This window comes from Pseudophryne corroboree, chromosome 1, assembly GCF_028390025.1.
Source record: "Pseudophryne corroboree isolate aPseCor3 chromosome 1, aPseCor3.hap2, whole genome shotgun sequence".
Lineage (NCBI taxonomy): Eukaryota > Metazoa > Chordata > Amphibia > Anura > Myobatrachidae > Pseudophryne > Pseudophryne corroboree.
In genome coordinates, this window is record NC_086444.1 from 1,138,947,597 (window position 1) to 1,138,971,625 (window position 24,029).

At 48.9% G+C, this 24,029-nt stretch overlaps 2 protein-coding genes across 5 annotated transcripts in view; one reads left to right on the top strand and one right to left on the bottom strand.

Moving 5' to 3' along the window:
• TRMT44 (tRNA methyltransferase 44 homolog) overlaps nt 1-24,029 on the top strand; it is a 325,304-nt gene that overhangs the window by 56,573 nt on the left and 244,702 nt on the right. The window lies entirely within an intron of this gene.
• The window catches only part of ACOX3 (acyl-CoA oxidase 3, pristanoyl), a 199,549-nt gene that overhangs the window by 8,244 nt on the left and 167,276 nt on the right, over nt 1-24,029 (bottom strand). For all 4 annotated transcript variants that reach the window (XM_063924142.1, XM_063924149.1, XM_063924156.1 and 1 more), the window contains exons 14-16: nt 9,241-9,356; nt 8,505-8,679; nt 2,404-2,471 (exon numbers count right to left, since the gene is read on the bottom strand). In XM_063924142.1, coding sequence (XP_063780212.1) covers nt 2,404-2,471; nt 8,505-8,679; nt 9,241-9,356 — 359 coding nt within the window. The remainder of the gene's footprint in view (nt 1-2,403; nt 2,472-8,504; nt 8,680-9,240; nt 9,357-24,029) is intronic.

Genomic DNA, 24,029 nt, shown 5'->3' on the forward strand with positions numbered 1-24,029 from the left:
GAAAGTTCCATAGAATAGCCAGGGCGTCCATGAACGCTGCTTGAGGATCCCTTGTCCTTGCTCCGAAGACCGGAACCTTGTGATTGTGTCGAGACGCCATCAGGTCTACATCTGGTAGGCCCCACTTGTCCACTAGGAGCTGAAAGTCTTCCGGATGAAGGCTCCACTCTCTGGCGTGTACGTCCTGACGACTGAGGAAGTCCGCTTCCCAGTTGAGGACCCCCGGAATGATCACTGCCGATATGGCTGGCAGATGGCGTTCCGTGCAGAGAAGAATCTTTGACACTTCCATCATTGCAATGCGGCTTCGAGTGCTGCCTTGATGATATATGTACGCCACCTTGGTGGCGTTGTCCGACTATACTTGAACAGGCCTGTTCTGTACCATAGGCAGGGCCAGTTTCAGAGCATTGAACACTGCCTGCAACTCCAGAATGTTTATCGGAAGGAGAGATACCTCCCTGGTCCACCGACCCTGAAGAGACATATAGAATACTTAAGTGTCCTGTAAATGCACACCGCTGATGAGGCAGGTGGCTTTACAGAAGAGACAGTGCCCAGCAGTCCCAGAATCAGCGCAGCTCTGTGTAATGGCGCCCAAACACTGACAGGGAGTGAGGGAGAAGGAGAGATGCAGCCCCAGGGCGGGAACATCTGCTGTAGATGGCGCCTGGGGCTGGGGGAGGGGCTACAGGTCAGAGCCTTATCACCTCTGCTGGACTTCAAAAACCGGGTACTATGGAGCCTGTACTAAACGGATTTTAGCAAATCCGACCTGTGCTCCTTGCCTTGGTGGATATAGTGGGGTCCCTGCACGGCCACAGTGTCCACGCCTGCGGCGCAGTCCGTCTCCGGAGGCCGCGACCGGATCCTGTCTTGGGGACCCTCTTACCTCCTCCCTATCATGTGGCCACGCGATCCAGGAGAGCAGCAGGGATATAGAGGAGGCGGTGCAGTGCATTCTGGGAACAGTCAAAGCTTTAGCCTGTTGGTGCCTCGGATCATGATCCAACTCTACACCCTGATGTTATTCCCTGTGGAATACCAGTGTACCCCACTGCAGAAATAACTAAATATATATATATATATATATAAAACAAAACAGAATTAAAAAAAATAATAGTAGGAAAGTGTTACTCTCCCTACCCTACCCTCCTCTCCTTACTTTCCACACTTCTCATACTCTATGAATGTTTAACACACTTTCTCCACTTAACTCTCTCTTTACAATCAGGCTTTCCATCCTACCCAAGATGATAAACTGTGTACTCTTGGCTGAGTTGAAGGGGCCCGCTCTCCATATTCCTTGACTGTACCTGCTTTTGACACAATCTACCACCCTCTCCTCAACGAGTCTTCACGCACTTCGCTTTTATGGTACAGTACCATCCCTTTCTTGCTTGCCTCCTACCTCACAGAATGCTCCTTCAGGACTCTTACTCAGGTGCCTCCTCTTCCTCTATCTGTTCACGGTTCTGTTCTTTGGCTATTGCATTTCTCTCTTCACACCTCCTCTCTTGGTCATCTCTTTCACTCTTTTTGCTTTCAGTATCACCTTTATGCTGTCAGTATTTCTGGTCAACCCACTGATCCACACCCATAACAATAAGTATGAGGTATGGCGGCATAATGAAATGTGGCAGGGTGTAATGCGGTGTCCTTACCTGACTCAAGATGAGGAATGACAATGGAAAAGGATGCCACCGTAACCAGCACATGCTTTTTTTACATTTTATGAATCTGTAGTATAGACCAGTATACTACCGTATTTATAATGGGTGCAGGATGAGCAGTATACAGAGGCCCCTTTGCCACGAGGTCTCCCACAATACACACCCTGCACCCAGAGTATACTTACCATGTGCCGGTAAGTGGGTCCCTCCTCCCCCATGGCGCCATCTTCCCAGTGACATGTTGCAGCACAGTGAAAGCCAAGACTGTGGCGATGTGCCGGAGCCTTTCCTCTTTTGTGCGCATGCGCCACATTCACAAATATCACTGGTAGGATGGAACCAAGGGGGAGGAGGGACCTGCTTGCCAGCACAAGGTGAGATGTGGAGGGCTGGTTAATACGCCCGTGCACCAGTACAGTATATCACAAACACTGACCCCATAATGAGGTCCATGTAGCACTGTAGAACATTGGGGCAGATGTATTAACCTGGAGAAGGCATAAGGAAGTGATAAACCAGTGATATGTGCAAGGTGATGAAGGCACCAGCCAATCAGCTCCAATATGTAAATTAACAGTTAGGATCTGATTGGCTGGTGCCTTTATCACCTTGCACATATCACTGGTTTATCACTTCCTTATGCCTTCTCCAGGTTAATACATCTGCCCCCATTATATGCTACATCTGTAAATTGTTCATTGTTTAAAAATGATGCAGACCCATCTATTACCTCTGCACACAGCTGCAGGATGGCATCCTGCACCATCTTCCCCGGCAATTCACCAGCAAAGTATCCACCTGCAACAGAACTACAATGTAACAATACTGTAAGACGCCAAGTGCGTATCGCAGCGGGAGATTATTTTATCTCCATGAAATAAATGAGCAACCGCACAGGAATATGCAGGAACAATGGCCTCTTACATCTCACACACAGCATCAGGTTTAGACGCACACACTGACCGATACACGGTTGCGTGTAAGGCAGTCGCAGTCCCTGCGCCTTTACTCATTCGGAAAATAAAAGCGCAGTGCTCCACCCATGTGCTAGTGAAAGTAGCCATCATCATCATCATCATAATCATCGCATGTTCTACAGCTACTTGATAGGGTGTATACTTTTCAGATGTTCTTTATTAATAATAATAAGAATTTACTTAACGATAATTCTATTTCTCATAGTCCGTAGTGGATGCTGGGGACTCCGAAAGGACCATGGGGAATAGCGGCTCCGCAGGAGACTGGGCACAAAGTAAAAGCTTTAGGACTAGCTGGTGTGCACTGGCTCCTCCCCCTATGACCCTCCTCCAAGCCTCAGTTAGGATACTGTGCCCGGACGAGCGTACACAATAAGGAAGGATTTTGAATCCCGGGTAAGACTCATACCAGCCACACCAATCACACCGTACAACTTGTGATCTGAACCCAGTTAACAGCATGATAACAGAAGGAGCCTCTGAAAAGATGGCTCACAACAACAATAACCCGATTTTTGTAACAATAACTATGTACAAGTAATGCAGACAAACCGCACTTGGGATGGGCGCCCAGCATCCACTACGGACTATGAGAAATAGAATTATCGGTAAGTAAATTCTTATTTTCTCTAACGTCCTAGTGGATGCTGGGGACTCCGAAAGGACCATGGGGATTATACCAAAGCTCCCAAACGGGCGGGAGAGTGCGGATGACTCTGCAGCACCGAATGAGAGAACTCCAGGTCCTCCTCAGCCAGGGTATCAAATTTGTAGAATTTAGCAAACGTGTTTGCCCCTGACCAAGTAGCTGCTCGGCAAAGTTGTAAAGCCGAGACCCCTCGGGCAGCCGCCCAAGATGAGCCCACTTTCCGTGTGGAATGGGCTTTTACAGATTTTGGCTGTGGCAGGCCTGCCACAGAATGTGCAAGCTGAATTGTACTACAAATCCAACGAGCAATCGTCTGCTTAGAAGCAGGAGCACCCAGCTTGTTGGGTGCATACAGGATAAACAGCGAGTCAGATTTTCTGACTCCAGCCGTCCTGGAAACATATATTTTCAGGGCCCTGACTACGTCCAGCAACTTGGAATCCTCCAAGTCCCTAGTAGCCGCAGGCACCACAATAGGTTGGTTTAAGTGAAATGCTGAAACCACCTTAGGGAGAAATTGAGGACGAGTCCTCAATTCTGCCCTGTCCGTATGAAAAATTAGGTAAGGGCTTTTATAGGATAAAGCCGCCAATTCTGATACACGCCTGGCTGAAGCCAGGGCTAACAGCATTACCACTTTCCATGTGAGATATTTCAAGTCCACAGTGGTGAGTGGTTCAAACCAATGTGATTTTAGGAATCCCAACACTACATTGAGATCCCAAGGTGCCACTGGAGGCACAAAAGGAGGCTGTATATGCAGTACTCCCTTGACAAACGTCTGAACTTCAGGAACAGAAGCTAGTTCTTTTTGGAAGAATATCGACAGGGCCGAAATTTGAACCTTAATGGACCCTAATTTGAGGCCCATAGACAGTCCTGTTAGCAGGAAATGCAGGAATCGACCCAGTTGAAATTCCTCCGTAGGGGCCTTCCTGGCCTCGCACCACGCAACATATTTACGCCAAATACGGTGATAATGTTGTACGGTTACATCCTTCCTGGCTTTGATCAGGGTAGGGATGACTTCATCCGGAATGTCTTTTTCCTTCAGGATCCGGCGTTCAACCGCCATGCCGTCAAACGCAGCCGCGGTAAGTCTTGGAACAGACATGGTCCCTGCTGGAGCAGGTCCTGTCTTAGAGGTAGAGGCCACGGGTCTTCCGTGAGCATCTCTTGAATTTCCGGGTACCAAGTCCTTCTTGGCCAATCCGGAGCCACGAGTATAGTCTTTACTCCTCTCCTTCTTATGATTCTCAGTACTTTTGGTATGAGAGGAAGAGGAGGGAACACATACACTGACCGGTACACCCACGGTGTTACCAGAGCGTCCACAGCTATTGCCTGAGGGTCCCTTGACCTGGAGCAATATCTGTCCAGTTTTTTGTTGAGGCGAGACGCCATCATGTCCACCTTTGGTTTTTCCCAACGGTTTACAATCATGTGGAAGACTTCTGGGTGAAGTCCCCACTCCCCCGGGTGAAGATCGTGCCTGCTGAGGAAGTCTGCTTCCCAGTTGTCCACTCCCGGAATGAACACTGCTGACAGTGCTATCACATGATTTTCCGCCCAGCGAAGAATCCTTGCCACTTCCGTCATTGCCCTCCTGCTTCTTGTGCCGCCCTGTCTGTTTACGTGGGCGACTGCCGTGATGTTGTCCGACTGGATCAATACTGGCTGACCCTGAAGCAGAGGCCTTGCCTGACTTAGGGCATTGTAAATGGCCCTTAGTTCCAGGATATTTATGTGAAGTGACGTTTCCATGCTTGACCACAAGCCCTGGAAATTTTTTCCCTGTGTGACTGCTCCCCAGCCTCTCAGGCTGGCATCCGTGGTCACCAGGACCCAATCCTGAATGCCGAATCTGCGGCCCTCTAGGAGATGAGCACTCTGTAACCACCACAGGAGAGACACCCTTGTCCTTGGAGACAGGGTTATCCGCTGATGCATTTGAAGATGTGATCCGGACCATTTGTCTAGCAGATCCAACTGAAAAGTTCTTGCGTGGAATCTGCCGAATGGAATCGTTTCGTAAGAGCCACCATCTTTCCCAGGACCCTTGTGCACTGATGCACTGACACCTGGCCTGGTCTTAGGAGTTTCCTGACTAGGTCGGATAACTCCCTGGCTTTCTCTTCCGGGAGAAACACCTTTTTCTGTACTGTGTCCAGAATCATCCCTAGGAACAGCAGACGTGTCGTCGGAATCAGCTGCGATTTTGGAATATTTAGAATCCATCCGTGCTGTCGTAGTACTATTTGAGATAGTGCTACTCCGACCTCTAACTGTTCTCTGGACCGTGCCCTTATCAGGAGATCGTCCAAGTAAGGGATAATTAAGACGCCTTTTCTTCGAAGAAGAATCATCATTTCGGCCATTACCTTGGTAAAGACCCGGGGTGCCGTGGACAATCCAAACGGCAGCGTCTGAAACTGATAGTGACAGTTCTGTACCACAAACCTGAGGTACCCTTGGTGAGAAGGGCAAATTGGGACATGGAGGTAAGCATCCTTGATGTCCAGAGACACCATGTAGTCCCCTTCTTCCAGGTTCGCTATCACTGCTCTGAGTGACTCCATCTTGAACTTGAACCTTTTTATGTAAGTGTTCAAGGCTTTCAGATTTAAAATGGGTCTCACCGAGCCGTCCGGCTTCGGTACCACAAACAGCGTGGAGTAATACCCCTTTCCCTGTTGTAGGAGGGGTACCTTGATTATCACTTGCTGGGAATACAGCTTGTGAATGGCTTCCAATACCGCCTCCCTGTCGGGGGTAGACGTTGGTAAAGCAGACTTCAGGAACCCGCGAGGGGGAGACATCTCAAATTCCAATTTGTACCCCTGAGATACTACCTGCAGGATCCAGGGGTCCATTTGCGAGTGAGCCCACTGCGCGCTGAAATTCTTGAGACGGGCCCCCACCGTGCCTGAGTCCGCTTGTAAGGCCCCAGCGTCATGCTGAGGACTTGGCAGAAGCGGGGGAGGGCTTCTGTTCGTGGGAAGAAGCTGTCTGTTGCAGTCTTTTTCCCCTTCCTCTGCCCCGGGGGAAGATATGAGTGGCCTTTTGCCCGCTTGCCCTTATGGGGACGAAAGGACTGAGCCTGAAAAGACGGTATCTTTTTCTGCTGCGAGGTGACTTGGGGTAAAAAGGTGGATTTCCCAGCCGTTGCCGTGGCCACCAGGTCCGATAGACCGCCCCCAAATAACTCCTCCCCTTTATATGGCAATACTTCCATATGCCGTTTGGAATCCGCATCCCCTGACCACTGTCGCGTCCATAATCCTCTTCTGGCAGAAATGGACATCGCACTTACTCTTGATGCCAGAGTGCAAATGTCTCTCTGTGCATCTCGCATATATAGGAATGCATCCTTTAAATGCTCTATAGTCAATAATATATTGTCCCTGTCCAGGGTATCAATATTTTCAGTCAGGGAATCCGACCAAGCCACCCCAGCACTGCACATCCAGGCTGAGGCGATTCCTGGTCGCAGTATAACACCAGTATGAGTGTATATACTTTTAAGGATATTTTCCAGCCTCCTATCTGCTGGCTCCTTAAGGGCGGCCGTTTCTGGAGACGGTAACGCCACTTGTTTTGATAAGCGTGTGAGCGCCTTATCCAACCTAGGGGGTGTTTCCCAACGAGCCCTAACCTCTGGTGGGAAGGGATATAGTGCCAATAATTTTTTAGAAATTAGCAGTTTTTTGTCGGGGGTAACCCACGCTTCATCACACACTTCATTCAATTCATCTGATTCAGGAAAAACTACGGGTAGTTTTTTCACACCCCACATAATACCCCTTTTTGTGGTACTTGCAGTATCAGAGATGTGCAAAACCTCCTTCATTGCCGTGATCATGTAACGTGTGGCCCTACTGGAAAATACGTTTGTTTCTTCACCGTCGACACTGGAGTCAGTGTCTGGGTCCGTGTCGACCCACTGAGGTAACGGGCGTTTAATAGCCCCTGACGGTGTTTGAGACGCCTGGACAGGCACTAACTGAGCTGCCGGCTGTCTTATGTCATCAACAGTTTTCTGTAACGTGCCGACACTGTCACGTAATTCCTTAATTACGGCCATCCATTCAGGTGTCGACTCCCTAGGGGGTGACATCACCATTATAGGCAATTGCTCCGCCTCCACATCATTTTCCTCCTCATACATGTCGACACACACGTACCGACACCCAGCACACACACAGGGAATGCTCTGATAGAGGACAGGACCCACTTAGCCCCTTGGGGAGACAGAGGGAGAGTTTGCCAGCACACACCAGAGCGCTATATATGTATAGGGACAACCTTACAATAAGTGTCTATCCCTTATAGCTGCTTATATCTGTTATTTTGCCAAATAAGTGCCCCCCTCTCTTTTTTACCCTGTTTCTGTAGTTGCAGGATGCAGGGGAGATTCTGGGAGCCTTCCTACCAGCGGAGCTGTGTGGGAAAAATGGCGCTGTGTGCGGAGGAGATAGGCCCCGCCCCCTTCACGGCGGGCTCTTCTCCCGCTTTTTTCTGGAAAACTGGCAGGGGTTAAATACATCCATATAGCCCAGGAGCTATATGTGATGTATTTTTTGCCAAATAAGGTAAATTTATTGCTTCCCAGGGCGCCCCCCCCCAGTGCCCTGCACCCTCAGTGACCGAAGTGTGAAGTGTGCTGAGAGCAATGGCGCACAGCTGCAGTGCTGTGCGCTACCTTATGAAGACAGGAAAGTCTTCTGCCGCCGATTTATGGACCTCTTCTTGCTTCAGCATCTGTAAGGGGGCCGGCGGCGCGGCTCCGGGACCCATCCATGGCTGGGCCTGTGATCGTCCCTCTGGAGCTAATGTCCAGTAGCCTAAGAAGCCCAATCCACTCTGCACGCAGGTGAGTTCGCTTCTTCTCCCCTTAGTCCCTCGGTGCAGTGAGCCTGTTGCCAGCAGGTCTCACTGAAAATAAAAAACCTATTTAAACTTTTACTCTAAGCAGCTCAGGAGAGCTACCTAGATTGCACCCTTCTCGTTCGGGCACAAAATCTTAACTGAGGCTTGGAGGAGGGTCATAGGGGGAGGAGCCAGTGCACACCAGCTAGTCCTAAAGCTTTTACTTTGTGCCCAGTCTCCTGCGGAGCCGCTATTCCCCATGGTCCTTTTGGAGTCCTCAGCAACCACTAGGACGTTAGAGAAATAATGCATTATAAGGACTCTGGTCGCTCTCACCTTGGTAGAGAACAGCTATATGCTTGCTCAGCGACCACAGACCATACAACGAGCACAATTTCTTCAGGACGGGCTGCAGAGAGGCGGGTGTGCTCGGGTCATGTGTATAATCATAGTATCTCTGCAGTACTGTATGTTCAATAAACGCTATGGACAGGGAGCGGCAGTAATACACCTAAAGGAAGACATATATCACGTTACATTTTCTCTTTTTATTTCACATCATTTAAAGAAGCACTGTAAGTATTCATTTGTTTTTATGTTTTTTTTTTGGGGGGGGGGGGGAGGGGCACAACCGGTCCTTTTTTTTTTTTTTAAAGAAAGTGCACTGTTGGGGGTACTGAGGACCGAGCTTGAGAACTGCTGATCTAGAGAATAGTAATACAGCAAGATAACGGATAGTGAGAGTTGAGTATCATGGGGGGCATTTACTAAGCAGTGATAAAAGTGGAGAAGTTGCCCATGGTCACCAATCAGCTGCTCTGTATACTTTTATAGTATGCAAATTATAAATGTTTTACATCAATGCTGATTGGTTGACATGGGCGACTTCTCCACTGGCTCACTTCTCCACTCTTATCACTGCTTAGTAAATGTCCCCCATAGAGAATAATAGGACATGTAATAGACTGATGGTGACAGTAACAGCTGTGTAAGATGAGGGATTGTCCTGGGAATTGCGCCCAATGGCAGCCTATCACCATGTACATTAGATTATCTGCAATACACACTGTACCTGGCTATTGTTCCTTGCATGGAAATCATTACTGGTTTTCTGCCTCTCGTGCTGGAGCTTGTGATAGCTGTCATTGAGAAGGTAACAGACCAGCCACTTGTACGCTGCCAGAGGAACTGGAACACAAACACAGCATTCTGATCAATACATTGAATATGTGCAGGTAGTAAGATAGAGAACATTATATATAATTACTCAGTGGTCATGTTGCAGTACCAGCATGAGGCAGATGCAGACTACAACCTTATGTCAATACTGTGCACCAGTTGCTAAGTGAAAGGAACCACTGCCGCAGTAATAAAGCTGTGTGGGCGGGGTTGGAATAGACCAATAAGACATGTTCTTGGCAGTTTGGGGCGGTGCTAGATTGTGACACTTGCCCCAAAGAACCATGCTCCCTCTGTATACAGTGTCTAGCTTTGTAAATATAGTGGGGCTGATACAGAGCTGTAAGTAAAATGGGTGTAAATTACCCAAAATAAGAATGTGTTTGGAATAATACGATTTTAAACCTACCGGTAAATCTTTTTCTCGTAGTCCGTAGAGGATGCTGGGGACTCCGTAAGGACCATGGGGATAGACGGGCTCCGCAGGAGACATGGGCACTTTAAGGAAGACTTTAGGTATGGGTGTGCACTGGCTCCTCCCTCTTTGCCCCTCCTCCAGACCTCAGTTAGAGAAACTGTGCCCAGAGGAGACGGACAGTACGAGGAAAGGATTTTTGTTAAACCAAGGGCAAGATTCATACCAGCCCACACCATTCACACCGTATAACTTGTGATAAACTAACCAGTTAACAGTATGAAAAAACAACATAGCATCAGTCGGAGACCGATGAAAACTATAACATAACCCTTATGTAAGCAAAACTATATACAAGTCTTGCAGAAGTAGTCCGCACTTGGGACGGGCGCCCAGCATCCTCTACGGACTACGAGAAAAAGATTTACCGGTAGGTTTAAAATCTTATTTTCTCTTACGTCCTAGAGGATGCTGGGGACTCCGTAAGGACCATGGGGATTATACCAAAGCTCCCAAACGGGCGGGAGAGTGCGGATGACTCTGCAGCACCGATTGAGCAAACAGGAGGTCCTCCTCAGCCAGGGTATCAAACTTATAGAACTTTGCAAAGGTGTTTGAACCCGACCAAGTAGCAGCTCAGCACAGCTGTAGTGCCGAGACCCCTCGGGCAACCGCCCAAGACGAGCCCACCTTCCTAGTGGAATGGGCCTTGACCGATTCTGGTAACGGCAATCCAGCCGTCGCATGTGCCTGCTGAATCGTGTTACAGATCCAGCGAGCAATAGTCTGCTTTGAATCAGGAGCGCCAACCTTGTTGGCTGCATACAGGACAAACAGTGCTTCTGTTTTTCTGACTCTAGCCGTTCTGGCCATGTAAATTTTCAAAGCCCTGACCACATCAAGGGACTCGGAATCCTCCAAGTCTCGCGTAGCCACAGGCACCACAATAGGTTGGTTCATATGAAAAGATGACACCACCTTAGGCAAAAATTGAGGACGGGTCGGCAATTCCGCTCTATCCATATGGATAACTAGATAGGGGCTTTTATGAGACAAAGCCGCCAATTCCGACAATCGCCTAGCCGAAGCCAAGGCTAACAACATGACCACTTTCCAAGTGAGATATTTTAACTCCACTGTTTTAAGTGGTTCAAACAAGTGCGACTTAAGGAAACTCAACACCACGTTAAGGCAGGGGTGGGCAATTATTTCAGCTGAGGGGCCACTTCACATTTCCTGTCAGTATCCGAGGGCCACACACAAAATAGCAGCTCCCCCCACTTGCCAAAAATATAGGGACGTGCCTTCATGTGGAAGGGGTGTGGGCAAAAAATAATACAGATTCATATAAGGCTGCACAATAGTCTCCATTATTCAAATTGCGCCACTTACACACATTACACCAGGTAGAGCCCCTTTTACACACATTACACCAGGTAGAGTCCCTTTTACACACATTACGGCAGTTAGAGCCCCCTTTTACACATTACAGATGGTAGAGCCCCCTTTTACACATTACAGATGGTAGAGCCCCCTTTTACACATTACAGATGGTAGAGCCCCCTTTTACACATTAACATTTTATTTAGGATAATTATTGCGCAGCAAGCAAATTATCCAGTGTCTTATAGCCCCTGGGGAAAGGTGTGACACAGTGATAGAACACGTGGGGGTGACACAGTGACAGAACACGGGGGGGTGACACAGTGACAGAACACGGGGGGGTGGGGGTGACACAGTGACAGAACACGGGGGGTGACACAGTGACAGAACACGGTGGGGTGACACAGTGACAGAACACGGTGGGGTGACACAGTGACAGAACACGGGGGGGTGACACAGTGACAGCACACGGGGGGGTGACACAGTGACAGAACACAGGGGGGTGACACAGTGACAGAATTCGGGGGGGGGGGGTGATAGTGACAGAACACGGGGGTGTGACACAGTGACAGAACACGGGGGGGGGGGGGGGGACACTGACAGAACACGGGGATGACACGGTGACAGAACATGGGGAGGTGACACGTGACAGAACACATGGGTGACATGGTGACAGAACACAGGAGGGGATGGTACAGCGAGAGCTAAAGTTCTCTCCCCGCAACCTAAAAAAAGTCTGACGCCACTGCCCGCACACACAAATATACACACACTATCACACACACACTCTCTCACACAAACACACACACATACATACACACACTTTCTTTCACTTTTCCCATTTACTTACTGATCTGGCTGGCAGTGGCAGGAAGGTTGGATCTGTAGCAGTTTGCCTCTTGTCTCGTGTAGCTCCGCCCCCTGAGGTCCCGTGTAGCCTCGCCCCCCATCGGCACATAGCTATGCCCCCTTTTCGGCTGAACACAGCCGTTGTGACTGTGGACGGGAGTAGGAGGAGGCTGCTACAACACAGCAGGGGAGAGAGGCGCTGCCGGCAGCTAGGAGGTACTGCAGTGCAGAGCAATGACAAGCAGCTAAGCCGGTCGGGCCGCTTGTCATTACTCGCTGGTGGGAGGCAGTGGGCCGGGCAGGATCGGTTTGCGGGCCGCATCCGGCCCGCGGGCCGTATTTTGCCCACCCCTACGTTAAGGTCCCAAGGCGCCACCGGAGGTACAAAAGGAGGCTGAATATGCAGCACTCCCTTCACAAAAGTCTGTACTTCTGGGAGAGAAGCCAGTTCTTTTTGAAAGAAAATGGATAAGGCCGAAATCTGAACCTTAATGGAGCCTAATTTTAGGCCCAAATTCACTCCAGTCTGTAGGAAGTGAAGGAAACGGCCCAGATGGAATTCTTCCATAGGAGCATTCCTGGCCTCACACCAAGAAACATACTTTCGCCATATACGGTGATAATGTTTAGCTGTCACGTCCTTCCTAGCCTTGATCAGAGTAGGAATGACCTCATCCGGAATGCCCTTTTCCGCGAGGATCCGGCGTTCAACCGCCATGCCGTCAAACGCAGCTGCGGTAAGTCTTGGAACAGACAGGGCCCCTGTTGCAACAGGTCCTGTCTTAGAGGAAGAGGCCACGGATCTTCTGTGAGCATCTCCTGCAGATCCGGATACCAGGCCCTTCGTGGCCAATCTGGAACAATGAGAATTGTCTGTACTCCTCTTTTTCTTATTATTCTCAACACCTTTGGGATGAGAGGAAGAGGAGGAAACACATAGACCGACTGGAACACCCACGGTGTCACTAGGGCGTCCACAGCTACCGCCTGAGGGTCTCTTGACCTGGCGCAATACCTCTGCAGCTTTTTGTTGAGGCGGGACGCCATCATGTCTATCTGGGGCAGTCCCCACTGACTTACAATCTGTGCGAAGACTTCCTGATGATGTCCCCACTCTCCTGGATGCAGATCGTGCCTGCTGAGGAAGTCTGCTTCCCAGTTGTCCACTCCCGGAAAAAAAACACTGCTGACAGTGCACTTACATGAATTTCCGACCAGCGAAGAATCCTGGTGGCTTCCGCCATTGCCACTCTGCTCCTTGTGCCGCCCTGGCGGTTTACATGAGCCACTGCAGTGATGTTGTCTGACTGGATCAGAACTGGTAAGTCGCGAAGCAAGGTCTCCGCTTGACGAAGGGCGTTGTATATGGCCCTCAGCTCCAGGACGTTGATGTGAAGACAAGTTTCTTGACTTGACCAAAGACCCTGGAAGTTTCTTCCTTGTGTGACTGCTCCCCCACCTCGGAGGCTCGCGTCCGTGGTCACCAGAACCCAGTCCTGAATGCCGAACCTGCGGCCCTCTAGAAGGTGAGCACTCTGCAGCCACCACAGGAGAGATACCCTGGCCCTGGGGGACAGTGTGATCAACCGATGAATCTGTAGATGTGACCCGGACCACTTGTCCAGTAGGTCCCATTGGAAGGTCCTCGCATGGAACCTACCGAACGGAATGGCCTCGTAAGATGCCACCATTTTTCCCAGGACTCGAGTGCAGTGATGCCGAATGCGTGTAAATGGACTTCAAGGTAACCTCCTGCTTGCGATCAGCAGGATCCCTGAGGGTAGCCGTATCCTGGGATGGCAGCGCTACCTTCTTGGATAAGCGTGTCAACGCTTTGTCCACCCTAGGGGAGGATTCCCACCGTATCCTGTCCTTTGGCGGGAAAGGATACGCCATAAGAATCCTTTTGGGAATCTGCAGTTTTTTGTCTGGAGATTCCCAAGCTTTTTCACATAACTCGTTCAGCTCATGTGAGGGAGGAAAGATTACTTCAGGTTTCTTTTCCTTATACATGTGTACCCTCGTGTCAGGGACAGGGGGTTCCTCTGTGATATGCAAAACATCTTTTATTGCAATCATCATATATCGAATACATGTAGCCAATTTTGGCTGTAACTTTGCATCATCGTAGTCGACACTGGAGTCAGAATCCGTGTCGGTATCTGTGTCTACTATTTGGGATAGTGGGCGCTTTTGAGACCCCGAAGGTCCCTGTGACAGAGACAGACATGGGTTGATTCCCTGGCTGTTCCCTAGCTTCCGCTTTGTCTAATCTTTTGTGCAATAAATTTACATTAGCACTTAAAACATTCCACATATCCATCCAGTCAGGTGTCGGCGTTGTCGACGGAGACACCACATTAATTTTCTCCTCCCCCTCCCCCGGAAAGCCTTCTACCTCAGACATGTCGACACACGCGTACCGACACACCACACACTCAGGAAATCCTCTTATCTGAAGACAGTTCCCCCACAAGCCCCTTGGGGAGACAGAGCGAGATTATGCCAGCACATACCCAGCGCTATATGACCCAGGAAAAAACACAATATGTTTACCTAGATAGTGCTGTAATCTGTATATTGCGCCAAATATGTGCCCCCCCCCTTCTTTAAAACCCTCTTTCACCGTGGATAAGCAGGGGAGAGTCCGGGGAGCTTCCTCTCAGTGCTGTACTGTGGAGAAAATGGCACTGGTGAGTGCTGAGGAAGAAGCCCTGCCCCCTCAGCGGTGGGCTTCTGTCCAGGTCAAATATGTAAAAAACCTGGCTGGGGCTCTTTATATATACAGTGCCCAGCTGTATATATACACTTTTTCCAGAAAACGAGGTTTATTGCTGCCCAGGGCGCCCCCCCTGCGCCCTGCACCCTTACAGTGTCTGCCTGTGTGTGCTGTGTGGGAGCAATGGCGCACAGCTTTACTGCTGTGCGTTACCTCAGTGAAGATCTGAAGTCTTCTTACTTCTCATACTCACCCGGCTTCTATCTTCCGGCTCTGCGAGGAGGACGGCGGCGCGGCTCTGGGACGGACGGCGAGGGTGAGACCTGCATACCGATCCCTCTGGAGCTAATGGTGTCCAGTAGCCTAAGAAGCAGAGCCTTGAAACTCATAGAAGTAGGTCTGCTTCTCTCTCCTCAGTGCCACGATGCAGGGAGTCTGTTGCCAGCAGGCTTCCTGAAAATAAAAAACCTAACAAAATACTTTCTTTCAGGAAACTCAAGAGAGCTCCCTGTAATGCACCCAGTCTCCTCTGGGCACAGTAGTAAACTGAGGTCTGGAGGAGCGGCATAGAGGGAGGAGCCAGTGCACACCCATACCTAAAGTCTTTCTTAAAGTGCCCATGTCTCCTGCGGAGCCCGTCTATCCCCATGGTCCTTACGGAGTCCCCAGCATCCTCTAGGACGTAAGAGAAAATGTATTTCTGTACTTGCACAGAGCTGTATGCATGTTGAGATACAGTATATCTGTCTCTGCAAGAAAAGCATAGCCACCCGGTTTACTACTAGTCATCGTCATCAGCGTGTACTTCCACCTGCCCTGTGCTAGCTGCAAAAGATACACCTTCTAACAGGCATATATACACCGCTGGTGTACCCTGGCCCCTACTGGACTTTTCACCTCAGAAAATTCCCAGGTTTTGCTGGCTGCCCCCCTTTCAGGCTACATCTGAGACCGGGGAAATTCACGGGTCGTCCCCTTTCAGATATGAGCCGGTTCTGCCATGGCATTCTACAAGCCAGGGCTTCCAAGCTGCTCTCATATACATAAACATACATGTCATACACACGTCACACTCATACCCACTCAAGCAATCACATACATCTTCTGCAGCCAGCTGCTTTTACACCCTGCAATACAGACAGCAACAGGATACCCGCCCCTCTACAGGCAGTCCCACACTTCTAGGTGCAACATGGGAGTAAAATCCCAGGTCGCAGACTTAGACTCCCAGGTAAAACCCTGGACAATAGCAGGAGTGCCGACGCAGAAGCGTGTTCCTGGTTTGGTGCCTTTCAGACATGCGTGAGTCCTGGGTAGTTTGGCCAAGCCCCGGCAAAAACCTGGTACTGTCGCCTCTTCAGTTTGAATGTAGATTGTACCATGTGTTTTGTCTTTCAGGAATATACGTGTTACTACTAAAGGGCCCTGGGCATATGCCGGGTCACCTCGGTCAGCCTCCTGTTCTACTCCATCACCTGCCACCTCCCCCACTTAATACTTATCCCATACCCGGAGTCCTCAAAGGTCTGTCTTGTCGCTGTAATGTGAGCCGCTGGCTGCTGAGGCGCTAGTCCTGGCTTCCACTGCACACATCAGTCATGGGACAGACCTTAGTGATTATTATGGGATGCAGTTAAAATACTGACAAACGGGATCTGGGCGGTCGAAATACCAACGCTGAAATCCTGAACGACGGCATAAGACCGGCGTCAAAATCCAGACAGAGGTGAGGATCCCGGCATCAAAATACCGGAATCCCGATCGTTGTTATATCGGGAAGTGTTCGCGTCCTGCCGGAAGGGAGGGGGAGGTTAGGTTTAGGCATTAGAAGGGGGGTTAGGGTGCAGAGACGGGAAGGTTATGGTTAGGCACCAAGTGGGCAGGGTTAGGTTTAGGCAGCGGGGAAGGGAGGGTTAGGCACCACTGGGGAGGGTTAGTATTAGGCACCCACAAGGTAGGGTTTTGGGTAGGCTCAGGGTACTTCCTGGGGTGCGGTCGGTATTCTGACCGCCGGCATCCCGTCCATTGGGATATCGTATTGAATCCATTATTATATAGATTAGCATTACATGCACTTCTGTATGGCCTCTGCCAACAAGTGTTGAAGCTTCTATGATAAGTGCTTCAGGGGGACATGTATTAAGCAGTGATAAAAAGGGAGAAGTGAGCCAGTGGAGAAGTTGTCCATGGCAACCAATCAGCTGCTCTGTATACTTTTGTAATATGCAAATTATAAATGTTACGTCAATACTGATTGGTTGCCATGGGTAACTTCTTAGAGCCTAATAGTGTATCTGCTTTTAGAAACGTGTTTGTGGGATTGAGAAGGTGGTTGATACCAGGCGGCACTTGCAAGAACTAGTGCAATTGTGGTGGACAGCTGAAAGTAAGAAAGTCAGGGGGGCGGTGGGATTCCACACATCCCACCAGAATCTACACATACTGTACCAAGCAAAATGTTTTTGTACAAGATAACACGCTTGCCCTGCATAGTCACACCACAATGGGTGATCCATTGGCATTACTCAGGCTCTACAACAATTCCCATCAGTCTGCAACTGTCATTTTCCATTATTCAGCATAATCAGCTTCATTGAATATATTTTATATCAGAGATTTGCAGAATGATGTCCAGACTCCCGAGATCCGTAGGACAAATGTCAGAGAGAATGATAATGGAGATGGAAAATTGACCGGTTGGACAAGGCCCAGCCCTTTAAGCAAAGCTGGTGGAAACATCCATAGCAATTTACTTATTCAGGCACTTTAAGTCGCACACTGGAAACGTGGAGAGACAGAGGAAAAGGACATTGTTGGCAAAGTGAAGTGGTGCATAAAAGCCATCAGTGATGGACAGGTAAATGTCCATCGGGGAGATTTATCAAGGCTTGGAGAGAGATCAATATACTGTAGGCGTTTCTACCATGGGTGCAGTGTGTGCAGTGCACACTGGCCTCTGGGTCCAGGGGGGCCCACACCACACCCATGCTTTGTTAATACTCACCTTTCCGGAGTCCCGCGATGGGCGCTGAAGCCGCGGAAAAAAATCAGTCCCAAAACAGCCGAAGCGCATGCGTAGTTGGAAATTAGTCCCGGGACCATGGTGGGGGCCATGTTTCTGGAGACTTGTGCATGTGCAGTAGATTTGAAAAGAAGGAAAAGGATTGGACTTTGCGTGGTGCACTAGGACTAAATAATGACACAATTTAAAATGTAACTTTTATTTCCATATTGTTAAAAGAGCCAATAACTTACTGGTTCTTTTAACAATATAGAAATAAAAGTTACATTTTAATCGTGTCATTATTTAGTCCTAGTGCGCCACCCAGTCCAATCCTTTTCCTTCTTTTCAAAACTAGTCTTATATATTGGCAACAATATATGGTGTGGCAGCACCCCCAAATTTGACCTGATACAAGGCGGTACAACATACTATGGGGTATTTTGCTTATAATAAAAATAAGAATTTACTTACCGATAATTCTATTTCTCGGAGTCCGTAGTGGATGCTGGGGTTCCTGAAAGGACCATGGGGAATAGCGGCTCCGCAGGAGACAGGGCACAAAAGTAAAGCTTTTACAGGTCAGGTGGTGTGTACTGGCTCCTCCCCCTATGACCCTCCTCCAGACTCCAGTTAGGTACTGTGCCCGGACGAGCGTACACAATAAGGGAGGATTTTGAATCCCGGGTAAGACTCATACCAGCCACACCAATCACACCGTACAACTTGTGATCTAAACCCAGTTAACAGTATGATAACAGAGGAGCCTCTGAAAGATGGCTTCCTAAACAATAACCCGAATTAGTTAACAATAACTATGTACAAGTATTGCAGATAATCCGCACTTGGGATGGGCGCCCAGCATCCACTACGGACTCCGAGAAATAGAATTATCGGTAAGTAAATTCTTATTTTCTCTATCGTCCTAAGTGGATGCTGGGGTTCCTGAAAGGACCATGGGGATTATACCAAAGCTCCCAAACGGGCGGGAGAGTGCGGATGACTCTGCAGCACCGAATGAGAGAACTCCAGGTCCTCCTTTGCCAGGGTATCAAATTTGTAAAAATTTACAAACGTGTTCTCCCCTGACCACGTAGCTGCTCGGCAGAGTTGTAATGCCGAGACCCCTCGGGCAGCCGCCCAAGATGAGCCCACCTTCCTTGCGGAATGGGCCTTAACAGATTTAGGCTGTGGCAGGCCTGCCACAGAATGTACAAGTTGAATTTTGTTACAAATCCAACGAGCAATCGACTGCTTAGAAGCAGGTGCACCCAACTTGTTGGGTGCATACAGTATAAACAGCGAGTCAGATTTTCTGACTCCAGCCGTCCTTTAAATGTATATTTTTAAGGCTCTGACAACGTCCAACAACTTGGAGTCCTTCAAGTCGTCTGTAGCCGCAGGCACTACAATAGGCTGGTTCAGGTGAAACGCTGATACCACCTTAGGGAGAAAATGCGGACGCGTCCGCAGCTCTGCCCTATGTCGAATGGAAAATTAAATAAGGGCTTTTATAAAACAAAGCCGCCAGTTCAGATACTCTCCCGGCCGAAGCCAGGGCCAGTAACATAGTCACTTTCCATGTGAGATATTTCAAATCCACATTCTTTAGTGGTTCAAACCAATTGGATTTGAGGAAATCTAAAACTACATTTAGATCCCACGGTGCCACCTTAGGCACCACAGGAGGCTGTATATGCAGTACTCCTTTGATAAAAATCTGGACCTCAGGGACTGAGGCCAATTCTTTTTGGAAGAATATTGATAGGGCCGAAATTTGAACCTTAATAGATCCCAATTTGAGACCCATAGACAATCCTGATTGTAGGAAATGTAGGAAAACGACCCAGTTGAAATTCCTCCATCGGAGCACTCCGCTGCTCGCACCACGCAACATATTTTCGCCAAATACGGCGATAATGCTTCGCGGTGACTTCCTTCCTTGCCTTTATCAAGGTAGGAATGACTTCTTCTGGAATGCCTTTTCCTTTTAGGATCTGGCATTCAAACGCCATGCCGTCAAACGCAGCCGCGGTAAGTCTTGAAAAAGACAAGGACCCTGCTGAAGCAGGTCCCTTCTCAGAAGTAGAGGCCACGGATCGTCCGTGACCATCTCTTGAAGTTCCGGGTACCAAGTCCTTCTTGGCCAATCCGGAGCCACTAGTCTTACTCCTCTTTGCCGTATAATCCTCAATACCTTTGGTATGAGAGGCAGAGGAGGAAACACATATACCGACTGGTACACCCCAGGTGTTACCAGCGCGTCCACAGCTATTGCCTGCGGATCTCTTGACCTGGCGCAATACCTGTCCAGTGTTTTGTTGAGGCGAGACGCCATCATGTCCACCATTGGTTTTACCCAACGGTTTAATAGCATGTGGAAAACTTCTGTTCTCTGGACCTTGCCCTTATTAGGAGATCGTCCAAGTATGGGATAATTAATACGCCTTTTCTTCGAAGAAGAAATATTATCTCGGCCATTACCTTTGTAAAGACCCGAGGTGCCGTGGACAAACCAAACGGCAGCGTCCGAAACTGATAGTGACAGTTTTGTACAACGAACCTGAAGTACCCCTGGTGTGAGGGGTAATTGGAACGTGGAGATACGCATCCTTGATGTCCAAGGATACCATAAAGTCCCCTTCTTCCAGGTTCGCTATCACTGCTCTGAGTGACTCCATCTTGAACTTGAACTTCTTTATGTACAGGTTCAAGGACTTCAGATTTAGAATAGGCCTTACCGAGCCATCCGGCTTCGGTACCACAAAAAGAGTGGAATAATACCCCTTCCCTTGTTGTAGAAGAGGTACCTTGACTATCACCTGCTGAGAATACAGCTTGTGAATGGCTTCCAAAACCGTCTCCCTTTCTGAGGGGGACGTTGGTAAAGCAGACTTCAGGAAACGGCGAGGTGGCTCTGTCTCTAATTTCAACCTGTACCCCTGAGATATTATCTGCAGGATCCAGGGATTTACCTGCGAGTGAGCCCACTGCGCGCTGTAATTCTTGAGACGACCGCCTACCGCCCCCAAGTCCGCTTGCGAAGCCCCAGCGTCATGCTGAGGCTTTTGTAGAAGCCGGGGAGGGCTTCTGTTCCTGGGAAGGAGCTGCCTGTTGCTGTCTCTTCCCTCGTCCTCTGCCTCGTGGCAGATATGAATAGCCCTTTGCTCTCTTATTTTTAAAGGAACGAAAGGGCTGCGGTTGAAAGGTCGGTGCCTTTTTCTGTTGGGGAGTGACTTGAGGTAGAAAGGTGGATTTCCCGGCCGTAGCCGTGGCCACCAAATCCAATAGACCGACCCCAAATAACTCCTCTACGCATCGCCTGTCCACTGTCGTGTCCATAAAGCTCTTCTGGCCGAAATGGACATAGCACTTACCCGTGATGCCAGTGTGCAGATATCTCTCTGTGCATCACGCATATAAAGAAATGCATCCTTTATTTGTTCTAACGACAGTAAAATATTGTCCCCGTCCAGGGTATCAATATTTTCGATCAGGGACTCTGACCAAACTACCCCAGCACTGCACATCCAGGCAGTCGCAATAGCTGGTCGTAGTATAACACCTGCATGTGTGTATATACCTTTTTGGATATTTTCCATCCTCCTATCTGATGGATCTTTAAGTGCGGCCGTCTCAGGAGAGGGTAACGCCACTTGTTTTGATAAGCGTGTTAGCGCTTTGTCCACCCTAGGAGGTGTTTCCCAGCGCTCCCTAACCTCTGGCGGGAAAGGGTATAAAGCCAATAACTTCTTTGAAATTAGCAGTTTTTTTATCGGGGCACCCCACGCTTCATCACACACGTCATTTAATTCTTCTGATTCGGTAAAAACTACTGGTAGTTTTTTCACACCCCACATAATACCCTGTTTAGTGGTACCTGTAGTATCAGCTAAATGTAACATCTCCTTTATTGCCAAAATCATATAACGTGTGGCCCTACTGGAAAATACGGTTGATTCGTCACCTTCACCACCGGAATCAGTGCCTGTGTCTGGGTCTGTGTCGACCGACTGAGGCAAGGGGCGTTTTACAGCCCCTGACGGTGTTTGAGGCGCCTGGACAGGCACTAATTGAGTGTCCGGCCGCCTCATGTCGGCAAACGACTGCTTAAGCGAGTTGACGCTATCCCGTAATTCCACAAATAAAGGCATCCATTCTGGTGTCGACCCCCTAGGAAGTGACATCCTCATATTTGGCAATTGCTCCGCCTCCACACCAATAACGTCCTCATACATGTCGACACACACGTACCGACACACAGCAGACACACAGGGAATGCTCTATACGAAGACAGGACCCACTAGCCCTTTGGGGAGACAGAGGGAGAGTCTGCCAGCACACACCAAAAAGCGCTATATATGACAGGGATAGCCTTATGATTAAGTGCTCCCTTATAGCTGCTTTTATATTAATATATTGCCATTTATTTTGCCCCCCCTCTCTGTTATACCCTGTTTCTGTAGTGCAGTGCAGGGGAGAGACCTGGGAGCCTTCCTGACCAGCGGAGCTGTGACAGAAAATGGCGCCGTGTGCTGAGGAGATAGGCCCCGCCCCTTTTTCGACGGGCTCGTCTCCCGCTATTTAGTACATTTAGGCAGGGGTAAATATCTCCATATAGCCTCTGGGGCTATATGTGAGGTATTTTTAGCCTTTTTAAAGGTTTTCATTTGCCTCCCAGGGCGCCCCCCTCCCAGCGCCCTGCACCCTCAGTGACTGCCGTGTGAAGTGTGCTGAGAGGAAAATGGCGCACAGCTGCAGTGCGCTACCTTAAGAAGACTGCAGGAGTCTTCAGCCGCCGATTCTGGACCTCTTCTTGCTTCAGCATCTGTGAGGGGGCCGGCGGCGTGGCTCCGGTGACCATCCAGGCTGTACCTGTGATCGTCCCTCTGGAGCTTCATGTCCAGTAGCCAAGAAGCCAATCCATCCTGCACGCAGGTGAGTTCACTTCTTCTCCCCTCTGTCCCTCGTTGCAGTGATCCTGTTGCCAGCAGGAATCACTGTAAAATAAAAAACCTAAGCTAAACTCTCTAAGCAGCTCTTTATGAGAGCCACCTAGAATTGCACCCTTCTCGGCCGGGCACAAAAATCTAACTGGAGTCTGGAGGAGGGTCATAGGGGGAGGAGCCAGTACACACCACCTGACCTGTAAAAGCTTTACTTTTGTGCCCTGTCTCCTGCGGAGCTGCTATTCCCCATGGTCCTTTCAGGAACCCCAGCATCCACTTAGGACGATAGAGAAATGTACAATTCAGCACTAGTGCAGTAGATTCCCCAACCCTTTCCCTGTTTGTAATGCATGTGCAGTAGACTCTGACACATTGCCGGAGCCTACGGCGCCATGGAGAGGAGGAGGCCTGCTCCTCTCTTAAAACGCCCCTGGAGATAAAGTACCAACCAATCAGCTCTGGTCATTTTTCAAACACACCCTGTAACAAGAGAGAAGCTGATTGGCTGGTAATTTCTCTCTCTCCGAGCTTTGATAAATCACACCCCATGACTTAAACATAAAATAGGAGAAATACAGTAAAATATCATCACCTACGGTACTGGTGACTCCAGCTTTCGGCCAACTTAGCCGTAAAATGCATTTCATAAGTTAATGTTGGATCAGTAAGTGTACTTAGTAACATGCAATCATTTCTCTAAATGTACTAAACACATGGTCAGACACAGGCACCAGCGACTCTCTCCAGCTTCAACAGAAACTGCTACCAGGTCCCTGAATCTCAATCCTAGATGCTGGACGGCTTTATAAGACTGTTAGAACGCCATCGTCATAAAAAGCGCAGAATAAGTATATAAAAACTTGAGTGTTTTCAGGCCAAACTTTGTGATTGCCAGCGCTACATGTGTAACTGTTCCGCTGAGGTCAGCGCAGGGCTGCAGGAACCAGGCTCTGGCCGATATGTGCTCTAGAAACTAATGAATTTTTACTTGTCAAGTTTTCCATCATAACAAAGTAAGGACAAGTGGAAGACATTGTGTTACCCGGGGGAAGGTGACGTGACATGACGGAATACAATCTATTACACGCGTAAAGAGATTACTGTACACTGGTGTCATCTCTGCTTTGTGTATTATACAAACTCTGTTTCCCCAAGAGAGGTAGCTGGGTCCTTATTTTAATTGTGTTATGAAACTAACAGGGCTGTGTTACTAAGTATCCAGAGCAAAGTGTTTCCTGCATAATTCCTAATGGGCAACAACGGCATAACCCTATTTAAAATACATTATACAAGATGTTATGCTCATTATAAACATTATTACGGAACTACTTTGAAAGATCAATGTATCTCTATAGATACTTTTACT